The 23,709-nt window shown below is 37.4% G+C and overlaps 1 protein-coding gene across 1 annotated transcript; it reads right to left on the bottom strand.

Moving 5' to 3' along the window:
• Positions 1–1,968: 1,968 nt before the first annotated feature.
• Positions 1,969–22,508, bottom strand: LOC108674663 (mucin-5AC). The gene is made up of 5 exons (XM_018162624.2): positions 21,005–22,508; positions 8,263–8,401; positions 7,536–7,622; positions 2,878–4,594; positions 1,969–2,353 (listed from the first exon to the last, which is right to left on the bottom strand). Exons 1-5 carry the CDS (start codon positions 22,496–22,498, stop codon positions 1,969–1,971), a joined length of 3,822 nt encoding a protein of 1,273 aa, XP_018018113.2. The 5' UTR covers positions 22,499–22,508.
• Positions 22,509–23,709: the final 1,201 nt, after the last annotated feature.

Here is a 23,709-nt window from a genome sequence, read left to right on the forward strand (position 1 = left end):
TTTTTTAGTCTACTGTAAATAAGATCAAACCATGCAAGCTTTATTAATCGAAACACCAAACTACTTGCTTGAAAATGTATATGTGTAGCTAATATTTCGAATTTAGGAGGCAAGGGGAACCCATACAAGGAAATCGATAGCCGAAATATAAACTATATCAGACTCATAGAAAGTTTGTGCATTATTTCAATTTTCAAGTAAGCGACTCGTCTAGTATACATGACTAGCTTGCTCTATCCACTAATGATTGATCGTTGAAAAGCGCAAAATACTCATGAAGTTAAAGCCAAAATTTAGCGTTCCCAACTCCTTTAAACCATCGCAGCCAAGTCATCACAGATTCAAGTCATCATCACAATCAGCCAAGTCATCACAGATTCAAGTCATCATCACACTCAGCCAAGTCATCACAGATTCAAGTCATCATCACACTCAGCCAAGTCATCACAGATTCAAGTCATCATCACACTCAGCCAAGTCATCACAGATTCAAGTCATCATCACACTCAGCCAAGTCATCACAGATTCAAGTCATCATCACACTCAGCCAAGTCATCACAGATTCAAGTCATCATCACACTCAGCCAAGTCATCACAGATTCAAGTCATCATCACACTCAGCCAAGTCATCACAGATTCAAGTCATCATCACACTCAGCCAAGTCATCACAGATTCAAGTCATCATCACACTCAGCCAAGTCATCACAGATTCAAGTCATCATCACACTCAGCCAAGTCATCACAGATTCAAGTCATCATCACACTCAGCCAAGTCATCACAGATTCAAGTCATCATCACACTCAGCCAAGTCATCACAGATTCAAGTCATCATCACACTCAGCCAAGTCATCACAGATTCAAGTCATCATCACACTCAGCCAAGTCATCACAGATTCAAGTCATCATCACACTCAGCCAAGTCATCACAGATTCAAGTCATCATCACACTCAGCCAAGTCATCACAGATTCAAGTCATCATCACACTCAGCCAAGTCATCACAGATTCAAGTCATCATCACACTCAGCCAAGTCATCACAGATTCAAGTCATCATCACACTCAGCCAAGTCATCACANGGCGTTAGCGTCCCAGCGTGAAATTAACAGTAGCTTTACTAAATTTTAATCAAATTAAATTTTTCGTGGACTAGAAATTCTTTTCTGCATAGGTTCTCAACCACAGCGAAAAAATTCGTGATACGCAAGGACTTTTTTCTGCGGTACACAAGAAAATATTAAAAAGACTCTTGCCTAAATTAGCAAATCATAAGAAGTTTTAGCTGTTCCTATTATTTTTGTTAATATCATTCGAAATAAATCTAGACGCGTAGCTTTCAGTAAACTCAAATATAAAACCAGATATTATAAGAACTAATCGAAAAATCATACTACATTTATTCGAAACATGGCTAATTAAAAAAATACATTTAAACAATTAAAGTTTACATAGATAAAGCAATTTATTATTAGAACTCAGGTTTCCATGAAAATTCTCGCTGAAAATTTTCAAATTTAGAGGGATTTTTTTCAAATTTTAAAATGCCGATCTTAAAATTTTAGAAATTAGAGTAATCATGATTTTGCATCCTATTCCTCTTAACGTCTTCAAATGATTCTTTGTTTTCTAAACGAAATTATGATGTATGAGCAACTTGAAAATTTGTTGTCATTACAGTAGCGCGTCAAGCTAAAGTGCGTTGCAGGAGTTGTGTATTGGAGTAAAATAAATACAGAATCATGCACCGGTTATGACGGATGAAGGTCATGATGGGACGGATCAAACACCGGTTACAACGGATCAAAAACAGTTTTTGACGGATAAAGGTCCGGTTGTGACGGATCAAGCACCGGTTATGACGGATCAAGCACCGGTTATGACAGATTAAGCACCGGTTATGACGCATCTAGCACCGGTTATGACGGATCAAGCACCGGTCATGACGGATCAAGCACCGGTTATGACGGATCAAGCACCGGTTACGACGGAACAAGCACCGGTCATGACGGATTGCGGTTCTAGTTGAGCGTCTGAATTCGATCCCTGTGTTGAGCCTGAGACACTTGACGATCCAGATGGAGAACCATACTCGATTTGGGGAACCGGGATGTGCGAGGGATGATTTTGTGATTCTAATGTCGTAGAAGAGTTTATTAGTGATCCGGGAGCTTGAGACTCAACAGGCACTAATCCACCCGCATGGTTGCCAGATGTACCGTAGTTCGATGTTGCTGATGGCGGGTTGAGACTGGACGAAATTGAAGCAATCCACGCCGAAAAATTATGTGGAGCAACGCCTGGGATGAGCCATGGGTCTAGGGAAGCCGAAGTCGTTTCGGATGATATGTCATGTCTGTAAAAAAAAAATAATTAGTAAAAAATGCCCTTGGGCATCCTTATGCAGTCACAATTATCAAAAATAAGAGTTCCCTTGGCCGCTTGGTTATGATACATTAAAAAATATGTTCAGTTCTATAAGCCGAAGTTCTGCAAAAAGAATTCTAACATTAAAGTCGATGTGAGATCGAAGCTCCAAAGTAACATTTCATGAACTCGCTTGATATCTTTTCTCAACAATTTTAAATCGCAATATTTTAGTCTAAAGCTTTTATTAATTTCTAAGAGAGCTTGTTTTGAATAAAGCAAAGAAATTTAAGATATTAACGAAATGAAAACAACCAGGTTTGTCATTTTGACGTTCATGCAACGCAGATATACCTCCACACATATGACGTCGAATTAATTACTGCCATAATTATCAAGGTCATTTATATACTATGTATTTACTTGGTAATTCAAGAAAAAGTATGTCCTATCCTTTTCGTTTACTCCTAAACTGCGCAAGTTTGATGGTTTACAATCTTAGCTGTAACTTACATTTGACTTAGCAGAATGGTGAGGTTGCGGATGATTTCTTGAGTAAGCGCTGGAAAGTTTTCTCCTGATCCATATCCGGTTTGCAGAAAACTATCAGGTTTGATTGCTGACTGATTTAAAAATGGCGTTTCCTGGATATCTAAATTTGGATGAATGGTCGAAGGAACTTGTTGCAAAGAATTAGTCTCATTCATGCCAAGAAGATGAAGAATTAAAGCACCGGTTAAATTAACTAAAGATGGTGCCAGAGTAACAGGTTGATATGTTGGTAGTTTTGGCGCATGAACTTTTTCTTGGGTTGGAGGAGTCATAAAATATGCGGGTTTTGTAGGTCTTGGCTTTTTGAAAGTAACGAAGTCTAACATGTTAGTGCTATCACTGGAAACTTTAGTTGATTGTGTTGAATACTGTGGAGTTTGATATTTGTTAGTAGACAGAGAAGCGAATACGGGAGGACGCTTGGACGTCTTCGCTGCAGACGTGTGTGGCGGGCGAGAAGTGGTATAGAAACCTAACGGATCAGTTGTCATTGTGGCATCAGATGTTTGACTTCCCGTGAGTAATGGTGCTGGCTTTGTGATGATCGGCCGTGGTCTTGTTACGAATCCAAGTGGGTCTACGGTTGTTGAGTCTGCAAAAGTTCCATTTGGTTTTATATTTAATGTTACAGGCTTTGTGGCGATTGGCCACGGCTTTGTTACGAATCCAAGAGGGTCTACCGTTGTTGAGTCTGTAAAAGTTTCGCTTGGTTCGTTATTAGACGTTGTAGGCTTTGTGATGATTGGTCGTGGCTTTGTTACGAATCCAAGTGGGTCTACCGTTGTTGAGTCTGTAAAAGTTCCACTTGGTTCTGTATTCAACGTTGTTGGCTTTGTGACGATTGGTCGTGGCTTTGTTACAAATCCAAGAGGGTCCACTGTTGTTGAAACTGTAAAAAATCCACTTGGTTTTATGGTCGATGGCCCAATTGTGGTTTTTGGGTCGAGCGTGCTAAGTTCATTGAAAAAGTTGGCCGGTTTCGTGACAGCTGGTCGCTTAGTGGTGAAAAATGCCAGCGGATCCAAAATGGTCGACTCATTGATCAAAGCAAACTCTGGAATAATAATTGTGAGTAAACTGGATTCTGTGCTTGAAGCATCTGTTGTTTCCGATCCAGTGACTGAAGGCATCTCCGCGGTTGAGTTTGACATTAATGAACTTTCCACATCGGTTGTAATTACCCCTGGTGATGATGTCGTGATGGACTCTTCTGTTGATAAGATTATCACACTCGATGTGGGGAAATCTGTCGCAGTGCCAGTCGTCGGCGTGGTGGTCATTTCTTCCGTTGACTCATTGCTAACGGATGTGAATGTTTGAGAAGTTACTGCACCATTTACTGTAGACATTTGAGATGTAACTGCAGTTGATGTTGATGTTTCTGAAGCGTTCATATCAACTGTAGAAGTTGAGGCGGTTCCTTCTGAAACTGACTGAGTGGTTTCTTCAATCGAGGATATTTCAGAGGAAGCGATCAGCGTTATTCCCATCGCTGTTGGCTTTCCTGATATCAACAAGTCTGGAGGCTTCGTGAGTGGGGGCCGAGCTGTTGTGAAGAAGACGAGGGGATCCAAGGTATTGGTTTCCTCCGTGACTTTCTCCGGCGTGGGAGATGGAGGGGATGGATGTTCTATGGACATGTTGGATTGGGTGGAAGGCGGTGAGGGATATCCAGGACCTGGAATATAATTAAAAGTAAATCATTTTGATCTCTGGCAAAAACTTTGATCCGCAAAAACTTTGATCCTGTTTAAAATATTAGTTCTGTTCGGGTGTTTTCCGCCCCTTAAAGTATTAGTTCCTAAATTTCGTTACATCCAGGAAGCCACAGAAAACACGCAATTTTGGCGGCTAATATATTTGTTGTGATAATGACGTTTTAAGCTGCTTTGCGCAATAGTTTCAACGTCAAGAACTGACGACGAACGACAAAATTGATTTTCCTGCATGTCGAGTGTTACTTCCCTGCATGTCGAGTGTTCGCTGGTGTTTCTAAAAGATAGCTTGATGATGGAATGCCTTGACTATATATAGTCGCAAAGTCTTCTTAGTTTCTGATGGCATCGAATGTGATAACATAACATAACATATTGATGTCGGCGCTGACGTGTAGGCCTGATGTGGCCTGTCGCCGATTCTTTTCCTTTTCGTGCCTTGTTCATATAGATCTAAACTCGTGTCATTTGACCGGATCTTTTCATGACTAACGATAGTTTCAAGTAGCTACTAGACTTCCACCGGGTTTGATATGGTGCTAGGCATTTCAAATCTGAACTTTTCGACTTTTCCGCTCCTAAAGTAATTAACTTAGTTCGGGAGCTTGATGGAGCTTAATTTAAAAGGAAGAATGAAGCGCGAGCCTTGATCCTTGCGATGAGTGCGATCCTCATTAAACGCGCGAAAGATACTGTGTCACTTTGTAATAAAATGAAAATTTCTCTAGTAAATTGAGACGTCATCAATCTTTAATGAAATGAAGAATACGATCATACACCCAGGCCTAAAATCATGCATTTATAAGTGATTGTCCTTCGATGTTCTGAGTCTTTCGTGAAGCTATTGCGGAAGTATAACTGCGTTCGATTGGAGGGAACTAATTAATTCCTGTCAGATTGCTTTCACTATTATAGAGAGCGCATGAAAGATGATCACTCTAAGATAGTTTATGAAATATTAGATAATACGTTTACTTATGCACAGGAAATATCACTGGCTCATAAACAGTTTGAAATTTATTCAATGTATTAAATGCGTGATGATACTCGCTAGGCAATCGTTTGCAAGGCAATCTTCGCAAGACGAGTTTCCGTCATGATCCTGAAAGTTATAAAAATTCAGTTCAGCTGCATTTTACCAACATAAGTAAATGAAGCTTTTACGTTTCTGAATTCGGAAGCGTGTGATGCAAATTGTGTGCATGCGCGTCGTCGTTTTCATTATCGCGTAATTTTGATAAGAAAATTCACAGTGAATTCTAATTGCTCCCGAATTCCGTGAACGTCCGCGATTATCCGGCAATCAGAGCGGCAATGTCAGCTCTGGTGACAAAATGACACACGTTCTCTGGACCGTAAAATGAACTAAGTTCGAAACCGAAACTTCGACTTTTAATCCGAACAACCACTCTAGAAATTCGAAACAATTTTCCGATCAAACATCAAATTACTTCGTCAGTCTTAGTGTACAATTGGTAGAGACAGAAATAAGTAAATTCTATTCAAGCGACTAAGATGAAACCTTGAAAAGGAGATTTTTTCAAAAACTGTTGTCAATATCGGTTTTCTGTTGAACTAGGAAGTGAAAAGGTGAAATAACAAAGTTTAAAATCAGTGGTAAAACCGTTGAATAAAATTTCAAGCGAAACTCGAAAAGCTTAGGATTCCATTTCATCGTTGAACTGAAAAAGCGAGGATTTAATTCCAACAGAAACGCCAAGTCGGGTGAAGGCGCCGCAAAAAGTCAGGTTATTTGGTTCTGGTCAGTGGCTTTCTCTTTCTCTCAAGTAAAGGAAAAATTGGCGTATCGCCTTCACGTTCAGCTTTCTTACTTGAGAACCACAATGAATTTGGAGCGCTCGGTCCTGGCGAGCTCGCGTTCAGCTAAACGAAATCCTGGCGCGTTTTGTCCAAGAAATAAAAGATGGACAATCGTGATACCTTCAGGAAAACGTTCCTACATTTTTTATAACTCATCGCTGCCAATAATTATGATTCTTCATTGGAACACATGAAAGTCAAGGCATTTCTCATGGGAGAAAAAATGTTAGTTTCTAATAACTTTTCAAGCTTCAAACATAATATAAGCGTCCATGAATTGGATGTTGTTGATTTAATGTTGCTAATTTTATGTTCAATGTTAAAATTCCATGGGCAAGAATTCAAATCCAGCGTTATAACTCCCATTACCGATGTTTAGTGTTCAAAAAACCATTTTAGTTATCTTTCTAAATAAAGTTACGAAATTATTCGAATTCAATCATATGTAATTTTTCTTACTATATATACTGCGAAGTACTTTTGAACTCATAAAAATGTTAGACGGACTAGGAATTATTTTTACATGTCCACGATACAATACAAATTGCGATAATCGGTTATTGCTTCAAAGGAAGATCACAATTTTGGACGTCCAATTGAGCTAGAGAAACAACAGTGAGATCAACCATGCAGACACAGGAGCAGCGAGATCTATAAATTGCAACAACCCGATTTTTCCAATGAACTTCGCTCGCTGTTATACTGAAAAATGATAACCAAGGCCGGTAATGAATACAATTTCTTTTCGTAACTTCAGAATGTCAGTATTCGAAAGATTTTTAAATACTACTCCAATGCGTTAAACTTATACTATTATTATTTTTAGTATAACAATAATAGAAGACCGATCTATATACGTTCTCTTATTTTACCTTCGTCCATCTGCCTGACAGAATTCAAGTCCACAATTCAATAGTTAGTCCATGCAATTTAGTTAAGATAAATTTCAAAATTGTCATAAATAAACATTTTTCCTAGCAATTTTTTTATTTTGAATATGATTATTCACCTAATTACCAACCTAATCAACCCCTCATTTGCCTACATGCATTCACACCACCAACATGTCATCGTTTATCTCACCCGCTGTCGGGGGCGCGAATGTTGCCTCGATGATCACCACCGACGTAGGGTCGTCCATCGATGCCCCCGAGCCCCCGACCGCCCCCACTGTGTGTTCAACATTGTTGATTGGAATAATAAGATATGAATACTTTAAAATTAAATAAACATACCACAATTTTATTTCAAAATTGATATAAACACGCTTTCAACATTGTTGTTTGGAATAATAAGATATGAATACTTTTAAAATAAATAGACATACTAAAAAGTTCTTTCAAACTTGATAGAATAATGCTTGCTAACAAGTGGAATAAAGTAAAACAAATTTGTTTTATTAAACATTGTTGTTGTTTGAAATAATAACACATGAATTCTTTTAGATTAAATAGACATACCACTAAGTTCTTTCGAAATTTATAGAATAATGCTTGCTTACAAGAGGAATCAAATGAAATTAATTTTTTATCTTATTTATAAGAACACTTCATTATTGTTCAAGAAGGACATTGATGGTCTTTCTAAAACCATTTCATTGTTGTTCAAAAAGCACATTAATAATCTTTCTAAGAACATTTCATTATTGTTCAGAAAAGACACTAATAGTACTTCTAAGACATTTCATTATTGTTAAAGAACACATTATACCGGAAATTATTGGAGCAATGGACGCCGGCGGAATCAAATGAAATTAATTTTTTATATTATTTCTAAGAACATTTGATTATTGTTAAAGAACACATTATACCAGAAATTATCGGAGCAATGGACGCCGGCGACGAAGTAGAAGCCGTGGCGCCCGCGCTGACGCTGCCGCCCGTGAAGAAGCCCGTGACGAAGTTGAAGCCGTTGTAGAGCGTCGCGATGCTAGCGTAGCTGATCCATAGCTGTACAAAATATACAAACCATCAGTATATAATAAAACATCATGATCAAAATACAAAGTATCAGTATATAATAAAACATCATGAGCAAAATACAAAGTATCAGTATATAATAAAACATCATGATCAAAATACAAAGTATCATTATATAATAAAAAATCATCATCAAAATAAAAAGTATCATTATATGATAAAACAACATCATCAAAATAGAAAGTATCATTATATAATAAAAAATCATCTTCAAAATACAAAGCATCATTATATGATAAAACATCATCATCAAAATACAAAGTATCATTATATAATAAAAAATCATCTTCAAAATACAAAGCATCATTATTCAATAAAAAAATCATCATCAAAATACAAAGCCTCATTACGCGTCTCTGATAAACGCTCTTGTCCAAAGTAAATTTACACAATTGAATCAATCAAAAACCAATCCCATTTCCTTTGATAATCATCTTGAAGACGCACATAAGACATGTAAATTAAATACTCAATTGAAATTATCAATAATTATTGCCAGCCGATCAGCACTAAATAAGTAGGATGATTATTCAATAGCTGCTGCACCAATTATGTCCGAAAGAAAAAAAATTAATTCAGTGTGATATTTTTCAGCGTAATCTTAAAACATGATAAGCGAAGTACCTTTGAGAATGTTCATTACATTTTCATATAGATTATCTAAGCGGATTAAAAGACTCGTATTATGATGAGGTTCATTTTTTCATTGTAAATAATAAAAATATGTAAGGAAGTGTGAAATAATACACTTCATTAGATTATTCAAACTAATCACTTATACTCCATTTCAAGATATATGTTAAAATGATAATTATATCATTATGTTATTGTATCCGCAATTCAGTCCCTTGGCAACGGCTCGGTGAAAATGCAAACTCAAGACGTATCATGACAGATGAAAATTTTATAATTTTTTGGAGGCCTTTAGAACAAAGCGAAGCTTTGCATATGGTGCACTAACCGTGACTGGCAGTTCCTTTCACACATTTATGGACTGTGCAAAGGAAGCGATACCTCGGGTTATACGTGCAAACAAACGTAATTATGAAGAGTGTGCCTTGCATTGAAAAATCTAGACGTTAACGTCAAGTGTACAGAGAGAACTGAAAGCGAACACATGCTTCGGATGACATTATTCACCTGAACATTTATGGAGAGGGAAATCAACGCTTTAAGTGATCACATGTTCGCTGAATACTTTGGGGATTTTACTTTTCAAACATGTAGTTGAAAAGTACAGAGTACCAACTACATACATTTGGATCATAATTAAAAGCCTAATTAAGGCTTGAAATCGAGTTTAGCATTACATTCCCATTCAATGACCATACATTTCTTACGGATGCATCAACGTGAAACTTAATTTCAAGGCTAATTAATATGACTGATAGTTTATTTTTTCATGCACTTAAATAAATAAGGTTAATTAATTCAAGGCGTTTCTCAATCTTGATCAAAATTTTTCATCTTGGTTGGTTTGTGAAAAAATAACATAAAAAATTGCTCTCCAATTATTAAAAAATACTCAAATATCATCCGCCTCTTCATTTTTTTACCGTTGATAATATTTTTTATTCTTCATAAATTTTCACCGCATCCTCATATACATTTTACTCATGTACCTACTTCGCATAAGAAAGCGTAAAAACATATACTTAATAATATTATAGAGTACTTTCAATTCCTATTAATTAGGATGAATCTGTGCTAGTAAGATAAAGACGATAAGATTGCCGCATGACATGTCCTGCATAACAGGGTCACAGGTGCACTATCCTCCGTATTCCTGATCGCATCGCATACGATATAACGGCATCACGTCACGCTCCTAAACCCGTCCCGATCGTCCCGCAATAAGCCTGGGCTTTTTTCATTCGTCTCCTCGCAAGTGCATGCAGTTGATGCAGCAAAAAATGATGGGTTGTGTGCTCGGTGTGTTCAGGATGTTGACTAGCGTCGTGACAGCTGCTCGCATGGGCAAAGAAAGCCTCCGGTTTCGCTGTCATCGCGATAGTTGAACTTAGCAATTATTTTTCGAAGGAGAAACAGCTTAGGATTTTTAGCGAGCTTCTATTGCTGTCTAAAAGAAGAAGCAAGGCATTTGATTTTCAGTTGAATTATAGGTTCAAGGAGCATGGCATCTGAAATTCAGTTCAAGGAGCAAGGCATCTGAAATTCATTTCAAGGAGCAAGGCATCTGAAATTCAGTTCAATACAAGGTTCAAGGAGCATGTCATCTGAAATTCATTTCAAGGAGCAATAAATCTGAAATTCAGTTCAATTAGGATTATTCTTCGTTCATCTGACAATATCATCAATACAAATTAGGATCATTTTACCCTTTTACCTGCCGCAATTCATGAATGAAGCAGGCACCTATCGCGCAGCATTCTCGTGATCTTCAACGGCATTAGAATGAATCTAGAGACATCTCAAGTTAATAATATTTTTTGTAAGTGCAAAGTTCAATTGAAGTTTTAACATCGAATTTTACTTGATATTTTTCCCGACTTCAGATGGATTCGTCACGACAGAATTGCATGGTGCCTTTATGAATAGTGGGCGAGCAAAATTACAAGCAATAAATGCATCATTTAGTGCTTTGTAACGAACAGCAGATCCCAACAGACAAGCGACGTTGAAACAACGCTTAATTTACTTTGATTCAACGTCGATTTCTTGGTCTACTAGATTGCTTTTCATAAAAAAAATCATACTCTAACAGAAAAATTTCGTTCTAATTCGCTGTAATAAAATTTAATGTGGACATTTTTATCGATATTGTATCGATATTTAAAACAAAATTTAAATGAAATATCATTCTAAATTTTAAACCGTGGACCAATTCGTTTGCATTTGCTGCCCAGATTTGTGAACAAGTAAGTCTACTGACTTTTACACTATAATGTATAACACCACAGACAGTATAAATTAAAATTATTATTTTACTATAATGAATAATATGGAAGTCACCTGATATCATTTGACGATTGATGACTTTTATTTTTTAAATTATTCTGGCGCTGAATCATGAATTTTTTCTGTCATATGTACCACGCGTAATAAAAATGTGATGGTCTGAGAATTCGCCCGCACTTTTCGATACAAATTTCAAACCTGTGATAAATTACTATGAAAATTGAATAGCATAATAGTTGGCTTAATCTGTATAAATAACTACTTTGTTCTGTCTAAGACACTAGGTAATATTGGAGCTACTTATATAGTTTCATCATCACTTCGGTTTGATCGTAAAACTCAGGAGCCCGTTATGAAACCTCCCATAATAGCGTATTATGTGCGCTATACGCTGTAGCGTATTGGGAACGTTTTGAAAGGTTTTATATTATTACATTAAGAACGTTGTATTAGGAACGCTGTATATGTATTTATATTGGCGCGTTAAAATTGTTGTGAATCGTTTAATTTGGCGTATTGCGAACACTGAAGATGGTTTTATATTGGCGTGTTGAAAAATCCGCAGGTGCATATTTAATAACGTATAACAAACACTGTTAATGAATTTGTTTAAGCGCGTTACGAAGGCTTCAAATTTTTTAATATTGCGTATCACTAACCCAATGGATTGTTTTTGTCCAGCTTTTCTGTGCAAATCTATTTCTTTAATCGTTTTTCGCGCATTGTTTTAATTAATACTTCTAAAAATATCATGTATAATTACTAGTAATTCATACTGCAGATTACGCTTTCCCATAAACGTTATTTGATTCATAGTCTGTTTCATTGAACGCTATCAATTGCATTAAAAAAATTCTGTGTTCCGTTTCAAATTGAAAATTCAACTTGTGGTTTTGTGGGATTTACAATCAAAAAAATATAATCTCGCAACTAACAATTTACAGCAAAATGTTTTGTGATTTTTTGTTCACTTATTTCATCGTGGTCGGATATGTTTGAGAGAAGTACCAGTCATTGTTATATACTTCAACAGACAATAGACCTTATTTTAAAACTTAAATGCCTGGACAAATTCTGCCACACGTTTGTCCAGGCTTCCTAGGCTTCACTCTCAGCCACTTCCTTCTTAATCATCGGTTTTCCCCATCGCTAACCGGAAAAAAAATTTGCGTTTAAAGTTGCAATTTGAATGAAAGATCTTAAAAAGATTTCCAGTGTAACACTGGCTAGTGGCCTATATAATTAACAAAAATTCAAAGGATCGTTCTTATTTGCATTTCTTGCCAGCCTATAACTGTTTTCGTGGTATGTATGCCGTACAATCGGAAAGTTTGATATTCTCAAACATCCGGTACCCCATAAAGTGTTTACCTCATTACACGTATCCCTAACAAATTCCCAATATTTAAGCGTGTCATCGATGGCCCTCGGGGCCCAGCGGTAGGCACCTCATGTCGCACCTGCAATTATCATGACAACCCATGAGACTAGGAAGGTTTTTGGGACTGCCCCCAGGGTCCCGGGAGAGACTCGGTCCCTCGTAAAAACTTAAAGAGCGAACTCGTTAACAAGGGCATACTCGACCAGGAGAAACCCTGACCGGTTACTGACAAGCTCTTTGTAAATAGTTTTAAATTGTCCTGGCAAGAAAAGCTTGTAATTTATATTCACTTGGTGGCTTGGGAAATGAAAGAGGAAAATTCTGACACAGTGACACACTTGATGTTCTGAATGGTGAAACGAACGCCAGAAAGCCAAAACTAGTTAACTAACTTAATTTATAGAAAAGATCAAAATTTTCAAAGGAAATTATTGAGTGGTGACATTAATGGGTGCTGGGTTTATTCTGCAGTGTATTAAGGTTCCCCTTTGATTAATATTTCAAGAACAGATCTTCATCCTGTTATTTTAGTCAGGTCCATCAAAATTAGAGCACCAAACAACGCAACCAAACTAAATAAAAACAGCCTAACTTAAATATTCGTTACTCTAGTATTAGAATCATTCATTACTCAGGTAATAGTTCATCCCCTAGTCTAAATTTGGTGACCTGGTAACATAAACATGAAAAGATTATATTCAATCTGAAAATTGTAAACGCAATGTATTATTCAATGAGCAGGAAACATGAACTTTCATTTTAGAAAGTCTTGTGATTATGCGAACAAAACCAATCGAGGTCACCGCTTCTTCCATGCCCTACAGACGAGTCAACATTTGGGCATGGCAATAAAAATGAAAGAATCTCACTCACATGACAAAATGAATTAAGGGGAGATCTTCTCGCTCATTGTCACCGTAAGAAAAACTCTTAGAATGAATTTCCGGAGGGTAATTTTGGATAAATGTTGTGAATAGGCTAATTTAATCTGAACTCCAATCGTGTCATTTGGAGGTAAGTGGGGGAATGCGGGTCAATGCTGTATTAAAAAAAATGTTTCAGTAAAAGGAAAAAAAATTGCATTACAAAACCTCAAAATAGAATATGAATAAAAACTTTTGAAGTTGTGATATCTCTAGGCGACTAACGAATTGTTTTTATCAATGAATTTTGATTAAAAGTTATCGAAGAGCTACTTTGAAAACTCCAAAACGTTATTAGAATCGAAGACACCAAACCCCTTTTATTTTTTGAGCTTAATTAACGCCTAAATCCTAGTTTTTAAATCTACTTAAAATAAGGTCCAATCCAATTGATTAATCGTATGCAAGACTAGCTTGCTCTATTCACTAATTATTGATGGATAAGAAGAGCAAAATACTCATGAAGTAAAAGCCAAAATTAAGCGATCCCAACTCCTTTAAACCTTCGCCTTGTGTCCCACTCAGCCAAGTCATCACAGATTATATTAGCATAGCGCCGTTGCCACCAGCGACGCGCGCTGGACTCAACAACCGATGGCCGGCGGCGACTGCGAGACGCGCAGTAACTTCCTGAGCGCCTTCACTTCATCGAGCTCTTAATTCGCGCCGGAATTACGCTGAAATTCGTATTAAAGTTCGGACGGATATGGAGCATTTCCTACATTGTTTATGGTTAATATCATGGTACCTTTATAAATTTTACACAACGAGCCAGCTACTATCTTCGAATTTAATTTTCTCTCGTTTAATGTGGGACGGAAACTGCAAATTTTAATACCGATTTTCAAATCGAAAGTTATCATCTCCATCCAAAAAATTTTCGACCTCAAATATGTCTGAAACAATAACGGTTATATAGGCACACACTCAAATTCTATCGTGGCAACTTAATAATACCTTTCCAAAGTATATATTCTTAGAATGAACTATTAAATAACTGAAGACCATCTATTTCAACAATTGGTAATACATTTCTCAAGCACGACGAGTGTTCATTTTCCAACGCTGCTATTACCTATAATATAATTTGCTATCGTCGTACTATTTTTGCCAATGGTTAGCTATGAAAATCGAGTGATTGCAACCATGTGCATTAATTCAACCCCTTTAAAGTTTCTCTGTACAATAAATCATAAAATAATCTTTGCCTGTCTGTTGTGCTTCAGTTTGCTTGGCAAGTTTGGGTGATTATCTCCGTACATTATTCGAGAGAAAACTTCAAGCCTGGCACAATTTTACGAGCGCTTGTATATGGATGCAAATGGCCTTGTTCGTCAAAATTACCCTAGCATGATACCGGGGAGCTCAAATTGCCTTCTTCCTCGACGCCGGCAGTTTCTAAAGCACTAATACTAATCACCAGCACTTGAATGGCAATGATTAAAGTTTAGTGGCGCAATCCAACTTATTGCTCCAGAGGTCTGCGCTACTTTTAACGGAAGTCTGCCGTTCAATATTCACTTCATACAAACATTCCATGTTTGACTGAAAGCATTTTTGTTCACTGGTTAAATGCAATTAAGCATGCAGTATGTTTTTTATTTACATAGATAATTCAAGATCAATCTTAGGTTAAACGAGTTCATTCTAAATAAAGATCAATTTTGTATGCGATTTAAAAGTTTGCTAATCGAAACTAACTGTACCATACAATCAGCGGTCGAATCGCCGAATTTGTCATTTTATAAAGTAGAGCAAGAAGTAGAGGTTCTATGAAAATTAATTTTCTTGGCTTCATGCAGCATTTCCAAAATTGAAATACGTCCGTAACGAAGGTATGCGTAACGAAGGTGTGTAAAATTGTTCGTTACGTGTAACTGACTTTTTAACATCGCTTCCACAGAATTCATTGGTGTTGCGAGTAATAATTGCGTGCATATGGCACATTTATAGGTAATGAAATCTAAATGCCAAGATATTGTTCTTGGACATTGACGCAGTTGTTCCTAGCGGGTGATGACATTGACGCAGTTGTTCCTAGCGGGTGATGACATTGACGCAGTTGTTCCTAGCGGCTGATGGCAGTGACGCAGTTGTTACTAGTGGGTGATGATATTGTCGTAGCTGTTACTAGTGGGTGATGACATTGACGCAGTCGTCACTGATGGGTAAACACAATAACGCTTTTGCTACCAATTCGACATTACAGGGATATTTTCTTTTCGATTTGGGTTGTCAAGCCAGCACCTGATGACCCCAAGCACCCCTCTTCATCATCACCCCTCATCACCTCCCCTCCCCGCTCTCACTGCCCCCCGGCAGCCCGCAGTTCAGTTCAAGACATTCAGAGCGTGGCTCACTCATCAGCATCCTTACAAAAGTCACTAACAAAGCTTTTTACCACGTGCATCCCAGGCGTTCATCAGTTTCCAAGCCAATAAAAAAATCGAGCTGGCGTTAGCGTCCCAGCGTGAAATTAACAGTAGCTTTACTAAATTTTAATCAAATTAAATTTTTCGTGGACTAGAAATTCTTTTCTGCATAGGTTCTTAACCACAGCAAAGAAATTCGTGATACGAAAGAATATTTTCTTTCTGCGGCACACAAGAAAATATCAGAAAGAATCTCGGCATGATTTATATCTCATAAGAAGTTTTAGCTTTTAATATTATTTTTGTTGGTCTCATTCGAATATTATAAAAACTAATAGAAAAACATTCTACGTTTATTAGAAACATAGCTAATTTCAATTAAAATTTTTCAATAATTCAAGTCTTCGTACTATAGATAAAGCGATCTATTTTGGGGACTCAGGTTTTCATGACATTGTCGCTGCAATTCTACAAATTCTATTCAAATTGCAATTCTATTCAAATTCGAGGGATTTTTTCCAATTTTAAAATGCCGATCATTCAAATTTTAAAATTAGAGTAATTATGATTTTGCATCCTATTCATCTTAACGTCTCAAATTGATTTTTTAGTTTTTTAACTAAATTATGATGTAGGAGTAACTTAAAAAATTATGATCTAATAGCAGCGCTTCAATCTCAAGTGCGTTGCAGGAGTTGAATTGGAGCAAAATAAATACGGCATCATGCACCGGTTATAACGGATCAAGCACCGGTTATGACGGATCAAGCACCGGTTATGATGGATCAAGCACCGGTTATGATGGATCAAGCACCGGTTATGATCGTTTATGAAAAAACTTATTACTCGACATTTATCGCTCTTGGCTGCGGCGAATAAAAACCAAAGGACCGGGTAGTTTGATAAAACTTCGTGCAAACAGAACAATAATTCTATATCCGTAGATTATACTGATCAAATCGGTTCACAATATAATGCTGAAATTCTTAGAAGTAAGCAACAATTCAAGCAAGACACCAATGAATAAGATAACTTTACGTTTGTTTTTTCTGACTGCAATCTCTTGTTCAAAAATTTTCGCCAATTTTCTCATTTATGGGCAAAAGGCGTTATTGTGCTCGTCAAGTCCATCTGTCCGTCCGTCTGTCCGTGACTTCACGTTTTCGTCGGCGAGAAAATTAGCTCTCTATCTTTCACTGCAGTGAGTACTGAGTTATATTTTTTCGATTTCTTCAACATTGCAAGTTATAAGTTTTTTAAACTAGAAAATCACGAAGGTTTTCTCAATATATATGTCAGGTGTCATTATTTAAATTCCGTAATGGATGTAACGGAACAGCCGTCACAACAGCGCATCGTTCACCGCAAACTCCTCACGCTTAACCTACGCAGTCTCGAGAAAATCACAGCCTCGATTGAGCTCTAATTATATACGCGCGTCTAAAAATCAAGCCGTCATTTACACTGTCATTTTAAACCTCATTGTAAATTAGATTTCTGTGATAGAACGCGATGCTGTAAGCAACGCTCGGTTTCGCTCGAAGAAAATTAATTTTTTTTTTTTGCTGAAATTGTTCGTTGTTTGCAACGTTGCAGATACACGTTGCAGTTTGACAGCCAAAAATTTCGATGCTAAATACGAACATATATAAGACTCATTATCCTCTAAGATGATGTTCTTTCTTGTGGATAATGATGCTCGTGATTCAATTATTTTCCATAGTGCATGTATGAGGTGAATTACAATTCACACAGAATATCTTATAATGAAATACCCTGCTCTCTGTCCTGGTGGAAGAAGAATGGGAGTCGGTTAAAGGCCGCGCCATGCATATATGTATATACAAAACTGTTCCGAAATCCACATACTTTAGATGAATATGAGTTCTTCAATGAGTTATGTTACTCGACTGCTACAAAAAAGTGCTGATAATCGATATAGAACCATGAAATTTTGTTAATCATTAATCATCGTGTTTTCTCTAACCTTATCCCGAGAAAACGTGTCAGAATCGCAGAAAAAATTTTTCCTAGTTATTTATAGAAACGCCCATTTTTCAAGAGGTTTTGCCAATTAAGAATTTTAAATAATTGGAAGTAACCAGCTAGCATTACTGACTGAACATCAGCAATTACCTTCACACTTTAATAATTTTTTTCGTTGTATTCAAACCCGTTCGCCTTATTTAACAGGAAATGGGTAATAATGGAAATATTCTCGGGAATTAACTGAGGCTAACTTGCTTGCTCTGTTATGTTCCAAAAAATACTAATTTCCGGCAATTAACTGTTCATTGGAAAGATGAAAAGGAAACCAAAGTCAGCAGGATAGACAGCAAATAATTTCAATTTAAAACTTTACAATACTTATCCGCAAATTATAACAAAAATAACACATGTTATTGAATAACGATAGGAAGCAGCACGTGGTTCATGCTTGATACACCGAATGTAATGAGTAATGGTGGGTGTTTTAATGCGTTAACACGTGACGTAATGAGTAACGATGGGTGTTTTAATGCGTTAACATGTGGCGTAATGAGTAACGGTGGGTGTTTTAATGCGTTAACATGTGGCGTAATGAGTAACGGTGGGTGTTTTAATGCGTTAACATGTGGCGTAATGAGTGGTATAGGAGTCGAACAACAGGCGTTCACCGTGAAACAACAGACTTGGTCATCAGGGCGACCATAGAGCGTGTCAACCTGACCTATTTGTCAGCGCTTCTTATTGTGCTGCTCAAATACAGATTGCAGTCTGCAAAGAAACATGCGTGTTTTATACTACAATAGCAGCATATAGAGCTTTAATTACGGAGAACATCTTTATTTTGTTGTTGGATAACAGTATATAAATATAACGGAAAGGACACGTCTTGTTGCTGTAAAGATTTAGTGATGTCATTTATTACCGAGTTGCACTAAGTTAAAGAACTAATTTAGCTAATTTGTCTACAAGTTCTATGATATATGCATTAAAATTGTCAAGAATCTTAAGAAAAACAGACGCTTAGAGATATTATGTTAAAAAGGACTTCGTATATTATGTCCTAAATTAATGACCAGTGAGTTCATTCTGTTCCCCCGCAACATCAATTATTTAGAACATATGTACGTCTCGAAGGTAATTGTTGCGTGCATGTGATTATTTGTTATAAACCCACAGCTCAGTGATAGATGAGGTTATAAGTGTTTTAGTCAACATGTGTACAAAGCTACGTAATAAACCGAGGCAGTCGATTGAACTAAATCAATTGGAATGGAAATTCAGAAAGGTTTTTACATCACCACGTAGAGATGATTGAAGTCTTGCTCAAACTTCTGTAAGGATAGCAACTACAAGAGTTTCAGGTGCTCGTGATTACACAAGGAAACCGGATTTAAACATCAAAATTTTATTCCTGCGCTGGTATACTGATGAAGTAGCTTCCTTTGATGGGGTCCGTGGAAATGAGTACATGCTGCTAAAAATTTATTTGTTTATTCAGAAATTTATTTATTTATTTACTAATATTTATGGTAAAAATACAGGTGCCTGCGCTGTTTATGCAACAGTTTCTGCCAGCGGGGCTGAGCTCACAAAATATGTGAACTTTAAAAAAAATAATGCAGTAATTCAACCACAAAACAATAAAACCATGAAAAAACTCAAGCGTTGTATTTTTCCATGACATGGCTGGTTTGAAGAAGATTTAAAGCCTTACAAAAAACATACGGTCTTTTGTCTAATAAGAAGTTAGTGCTGTTGGTTATAGCGATGGTATTCGCCAGGATGATGGTTATAGCGGTGACGTACAGTGTCATGCTGGATGACAGGCGAGACGCGGCAATAAAAAAGAAGATTGAGTCCTGTCTAATTGTCGTGAATTTAGGCGCCATGTATTATTGAAAATTTAATCATATGAGCAGGAGGATAATTTTTTTTAAATTACGAGGAAATTAATCCAATTTCATGTTAAAAAGTACGAGTATGAATTGTCAGCATTATCCGACATAAATGTAATATTATTTTCAATAGAAAATATCAAATTTGTATCAATCATGAAAATTAAATAATAAATTCTCCCTCTTAAAGCGGAGCGAAGTTTTAAACCGATATATCATATGACTAAATGGAAGCCCTAATTTTATATAAATAAGAATTCAGTTTTAAGTGAATGGACACGGTTAAGAGAAAACTTTTTGCCAACCAACAAAAGTTAACACCATTAAAAAATTGAATAAAAAATCGGTGAACCAATGAAAAATATTCTCATTATCCGCTTCATGGTTCCAGATAAGAAAAATAAGTTAAAGGACTATAGCTAAAAAAAGACATATAGCGCAAAGAAAAGTAGCCGGACAAAAAAATTTCAACGACATCCACAATTATTGTTCTCATCTGCTTCTAAGTGGAATTTTAATTTCAAACTTTTAATAGATGTGTTTTAAATAAAGGTGAAATATTTGTGAGAAAAATAAATTCAATCTTCAACACAAACCGTGCCCATTACTCTTTATCTAAAATTCGCGAAAACTTGACAAAAGTTAATCAGTTAAATCGGTGCCGAATTACATCGTCAAAAAGCGATTTCATAATTTGTGACCACTTGAGATGAAAATAAACTTACCACTCTCTTTCTGCGAATATTGGGATAAAAATCAGCTATTGCATTATCAAATAATTCAAATAATTTAAATCTTATAATTTAAACCCTTATGCTCTGCACATAATTATATCAACCTTCATATAATCATTATGAATAGTTTCTTAACGTCTCACTGCAAGGAAGAAGTTTCTTCCTCATTCTAGCAAATGAATTTATATTTTATTTAGAACGGATAAATATTTATGCAGCAAATTTTGAAACAGAGTTTGCTCTTTTTGAAACAGTTTAAATTGAAGAAAAATAAAATAATTTCCAATTTCCTTGAGAGCTGAAAGGAAATTGACAACTCAATGACACTCTACCTAATTTTTCTATGCGTATGGTACTTACATTGAACCAAAAGATGAGGAAGAGCACGATGGGATCCCTCAAAAAGTTGAGGAGCGTGCCGGTGAAGAGTCCTAGACCGAAGAGCTGCCTTCCCTCCATCAAATCCTTGTGCTTTATTACGTACGCTGGAGGCCTGTACGCCCCTCCACCTACGGTCTCCTCTTCCCTCACGTATGACTCGCTCTTCCAGGAAGTAAAATCGTTTTCGTTCCCAGTGTCACTAACAAAGCCTTTGTCAGAATTAAAGTCTTCTCCAATTCTGGACCGAGATGGGACCAAACCATTAGAAACCTTGTAATTGAGTCCGTTCATCGCTGAGGCCAGATTGTGTTTTCTTTTCTTATTTTTCTTATTTAATAATCTCTTCTGTAGAATATTCTGCTCTTCCTTGTTGTGTTCACTCATATGCCAGTTCACACTATTCTTCTTCTGCATTCCTATTGAATCTTCTGCAACAATTTTTTTCGGTTTCGTCCATGAATTCTGCAGCCAGTTAATGAGATCCGTGGCTAATCCAGCTACAACGACCAAATCTGCTTTCGTTATGTTTTCGAAAATGTGAGGCATAATTGCTCTCCGGTAACGCTTTGAATCATCGACTTTGGAGTTCAGTTTGAAATCTGATGGCACATTCGTATCGTCATAAATAAGTGAAAATTTTCTTATTGGAAGATTCTTTGCTTGGAATTGGGATAATCGGGTTGAATTTTTAGGTTCAATTATACCAGGATTTGGAGGCTCATTTTCCTCAAGCTTGAAAACTGGCTCGACATCTTTAGAGTTCGGCCTGTCTTCGCTCAGGAAAGGTTGATCCAATGGAATCACAAAAGAAGCAGGCTCGATATCATGTAGTTCAATGTTCATTCGTCCATCACCATGAGAAAACTTGGTCAGTTGAGAGTCACCGCAGCAATTACGAATCTCCTTTATCACAGGACTGAGCAGGTCATCTGCTTGCAGCTCCTGCATGAAGCCAGCATCGTTAGTTACGACATCATTATGATCCGCGGGAGAAAGTCGCCGACGGGAGACGACTTCCTCAGCCCCGGCCGGATGCGTCACCGGAGTTTCGACGAACCTGCTTGAACCTAATGCATCATTTACTCCAAAGTAATGGTTTGAAGACTTCAAAGAAACTTTTTTTAGGCCTGAAATATGTGGTATAGAAAAGTTATAGATTCCTGGTGCAAAAGGTTTAGAGAAACCATCGCTGAAACTGAATAGTAAAACGAGAGACACGACAAGACCGAGGAGAGGAGAGGAAACACCTGACGTAAAGGGGGCCACGAGTGTCACGGTCCGACGACCGTGTGAAGTCAAGCCGCGCCGGCAGCGCGATGCTCTCCTCGAAGGCACAACAACTCTCTCATTCTGGAGACCCGACCACAAGCCTTCCTCTGCTCGTGGTAATATTGGTGGTGAGCGTGGCGGCTCATCACGTGATATATCCCCTCTTGATTGAGAATTTGTTCGCCGTATCTGCGATCCTTGCATGTTGTTAAATTTGTTTGATGGTATGGAGAGCCTTGCTTGTATTTTTTCTTCGTTTACTTCACTGTGGATCTCACTTTCTTTTGTATTTGTCGTAGTAAGTTTAGCGGAGCTGAGAAATACGATCATTGACCCTTTCGAGCTTGAATCTGTGATATATCTTGTTAAACATGATTCTTTTATTTTGCCTAATAATCCAAAATATTGTTCATCGGATCTTTGTTTTTCATAATTAAATTGATCGTCTCCGACATCGTTTGACATACTGCCACATTCATTACCTAATCGTGATCCGTCCCAAGTTTCACTAAGTTTTTGCGGTCCAATGAATGATCCGTTGATGGTTTGGCACTTTTCGGGGCAATCGAAATTCCCTGCATTGTGGCGAATACTGACAGCGACTGGTGTTGTGTGCAACGAACTTGCATCGTTTGGCTGAGGATGTTCGGGGCCACACAAAAGTGTGTGGTTTGGCTGGGGATGTGTGGGGCTACACGGGGATGTGTTGTTTGGCTGGGAATGTGTGGGGCTACACGGGGATACGTTGTTTGGCTGGGGATGTGTGGGGCTACACGGGGATGCGTTGTTTGGCTGGGGATGTGTCAGGCTACACGGGGATGCGTTGTTTGGCTGGGGATGTGTGAGGTTACACGGGGATGCGTTGTTTGGCTGGGGATGTGTGGGGCTACATGAACGCGTTTTATTTATCTGAGTATGTAATGGGCTACACAACTGTGGATTAATAATCTGAGGATGTTTACTACCACACGAAGGAGGTTTGTTTGGCTGAGTTTGTGTGGTGCTGGTCTCTGCTTGACTGGAGGTGCGCCTGGCTGGCTGAACATCTGGGAGACGCCACGCCGAAGAGCTCGTCACATTATCAATAATTAATGAATGTCCTGCTTCACTGCCATCACTTTTCCGACGAAAGTTGGGGCTCATGACGTCGCTAGATTTTTCTGGGTATTCATTTGAAGTGAGAAGTTTAATTGGGTAATTAAATGAAATTCTTCGTTGATTGCATGTAGAAAGCCGCATGATCTAACGAGACCGGGCTTGACTCAATATCAGCAAAGATCAAAAGGTGAAGGTTCAAAGTTTTGAGTGCATCGCCATAGGGATCACCAGATTCATCGTTAGAGGGAAACGCGAAGCTATTTCCGTTTTGACATTTCATCGAGCCCAGACTTGTTCATTTACCTCAGAATTAGAGA

The sequence above is a fragment of the Hyalella azteca genome, unplaced genomic scaffold (genome assembly GCF_000764305.2).
Source record: "Hyalella azteca isolate HAZT.00-mixed unplaced genomic scaffold, Hazt_2.0.2 contig3459, whole genome shotgun sequence".
Lineage (NCBI taxonomy): Eukaryota > Metazoa > Arthropoda > Malacostraca > Amphipoda > Hyalellidae > Hyalella > Hyalella azteca.

Bases quoted from the DNA above. Each gene is read 5' to 3' on its own strand.
- LOC108674663 (XM_018162624.2), bottom strand. From the start codon at position 22,498: ATGCAAGGATCGCAGATACGGCGAACAAATTCTCAATCAAGAGGGGAT. The intron at 4,595-7,535 runs GTGAGATAAACG...ATTATATTCCAG, and splicing joins ATTCGCGCCCCCGACAGCGG to GTCCTGGATATCCCTCACCG. The intron at 2,354-2,877 runs GTAAGTTACAGC...TTTTTTTTACAG, and splicing joins ACCATTCTGCTAAGTCAAAT to ACATGACATATCATCCGAAA.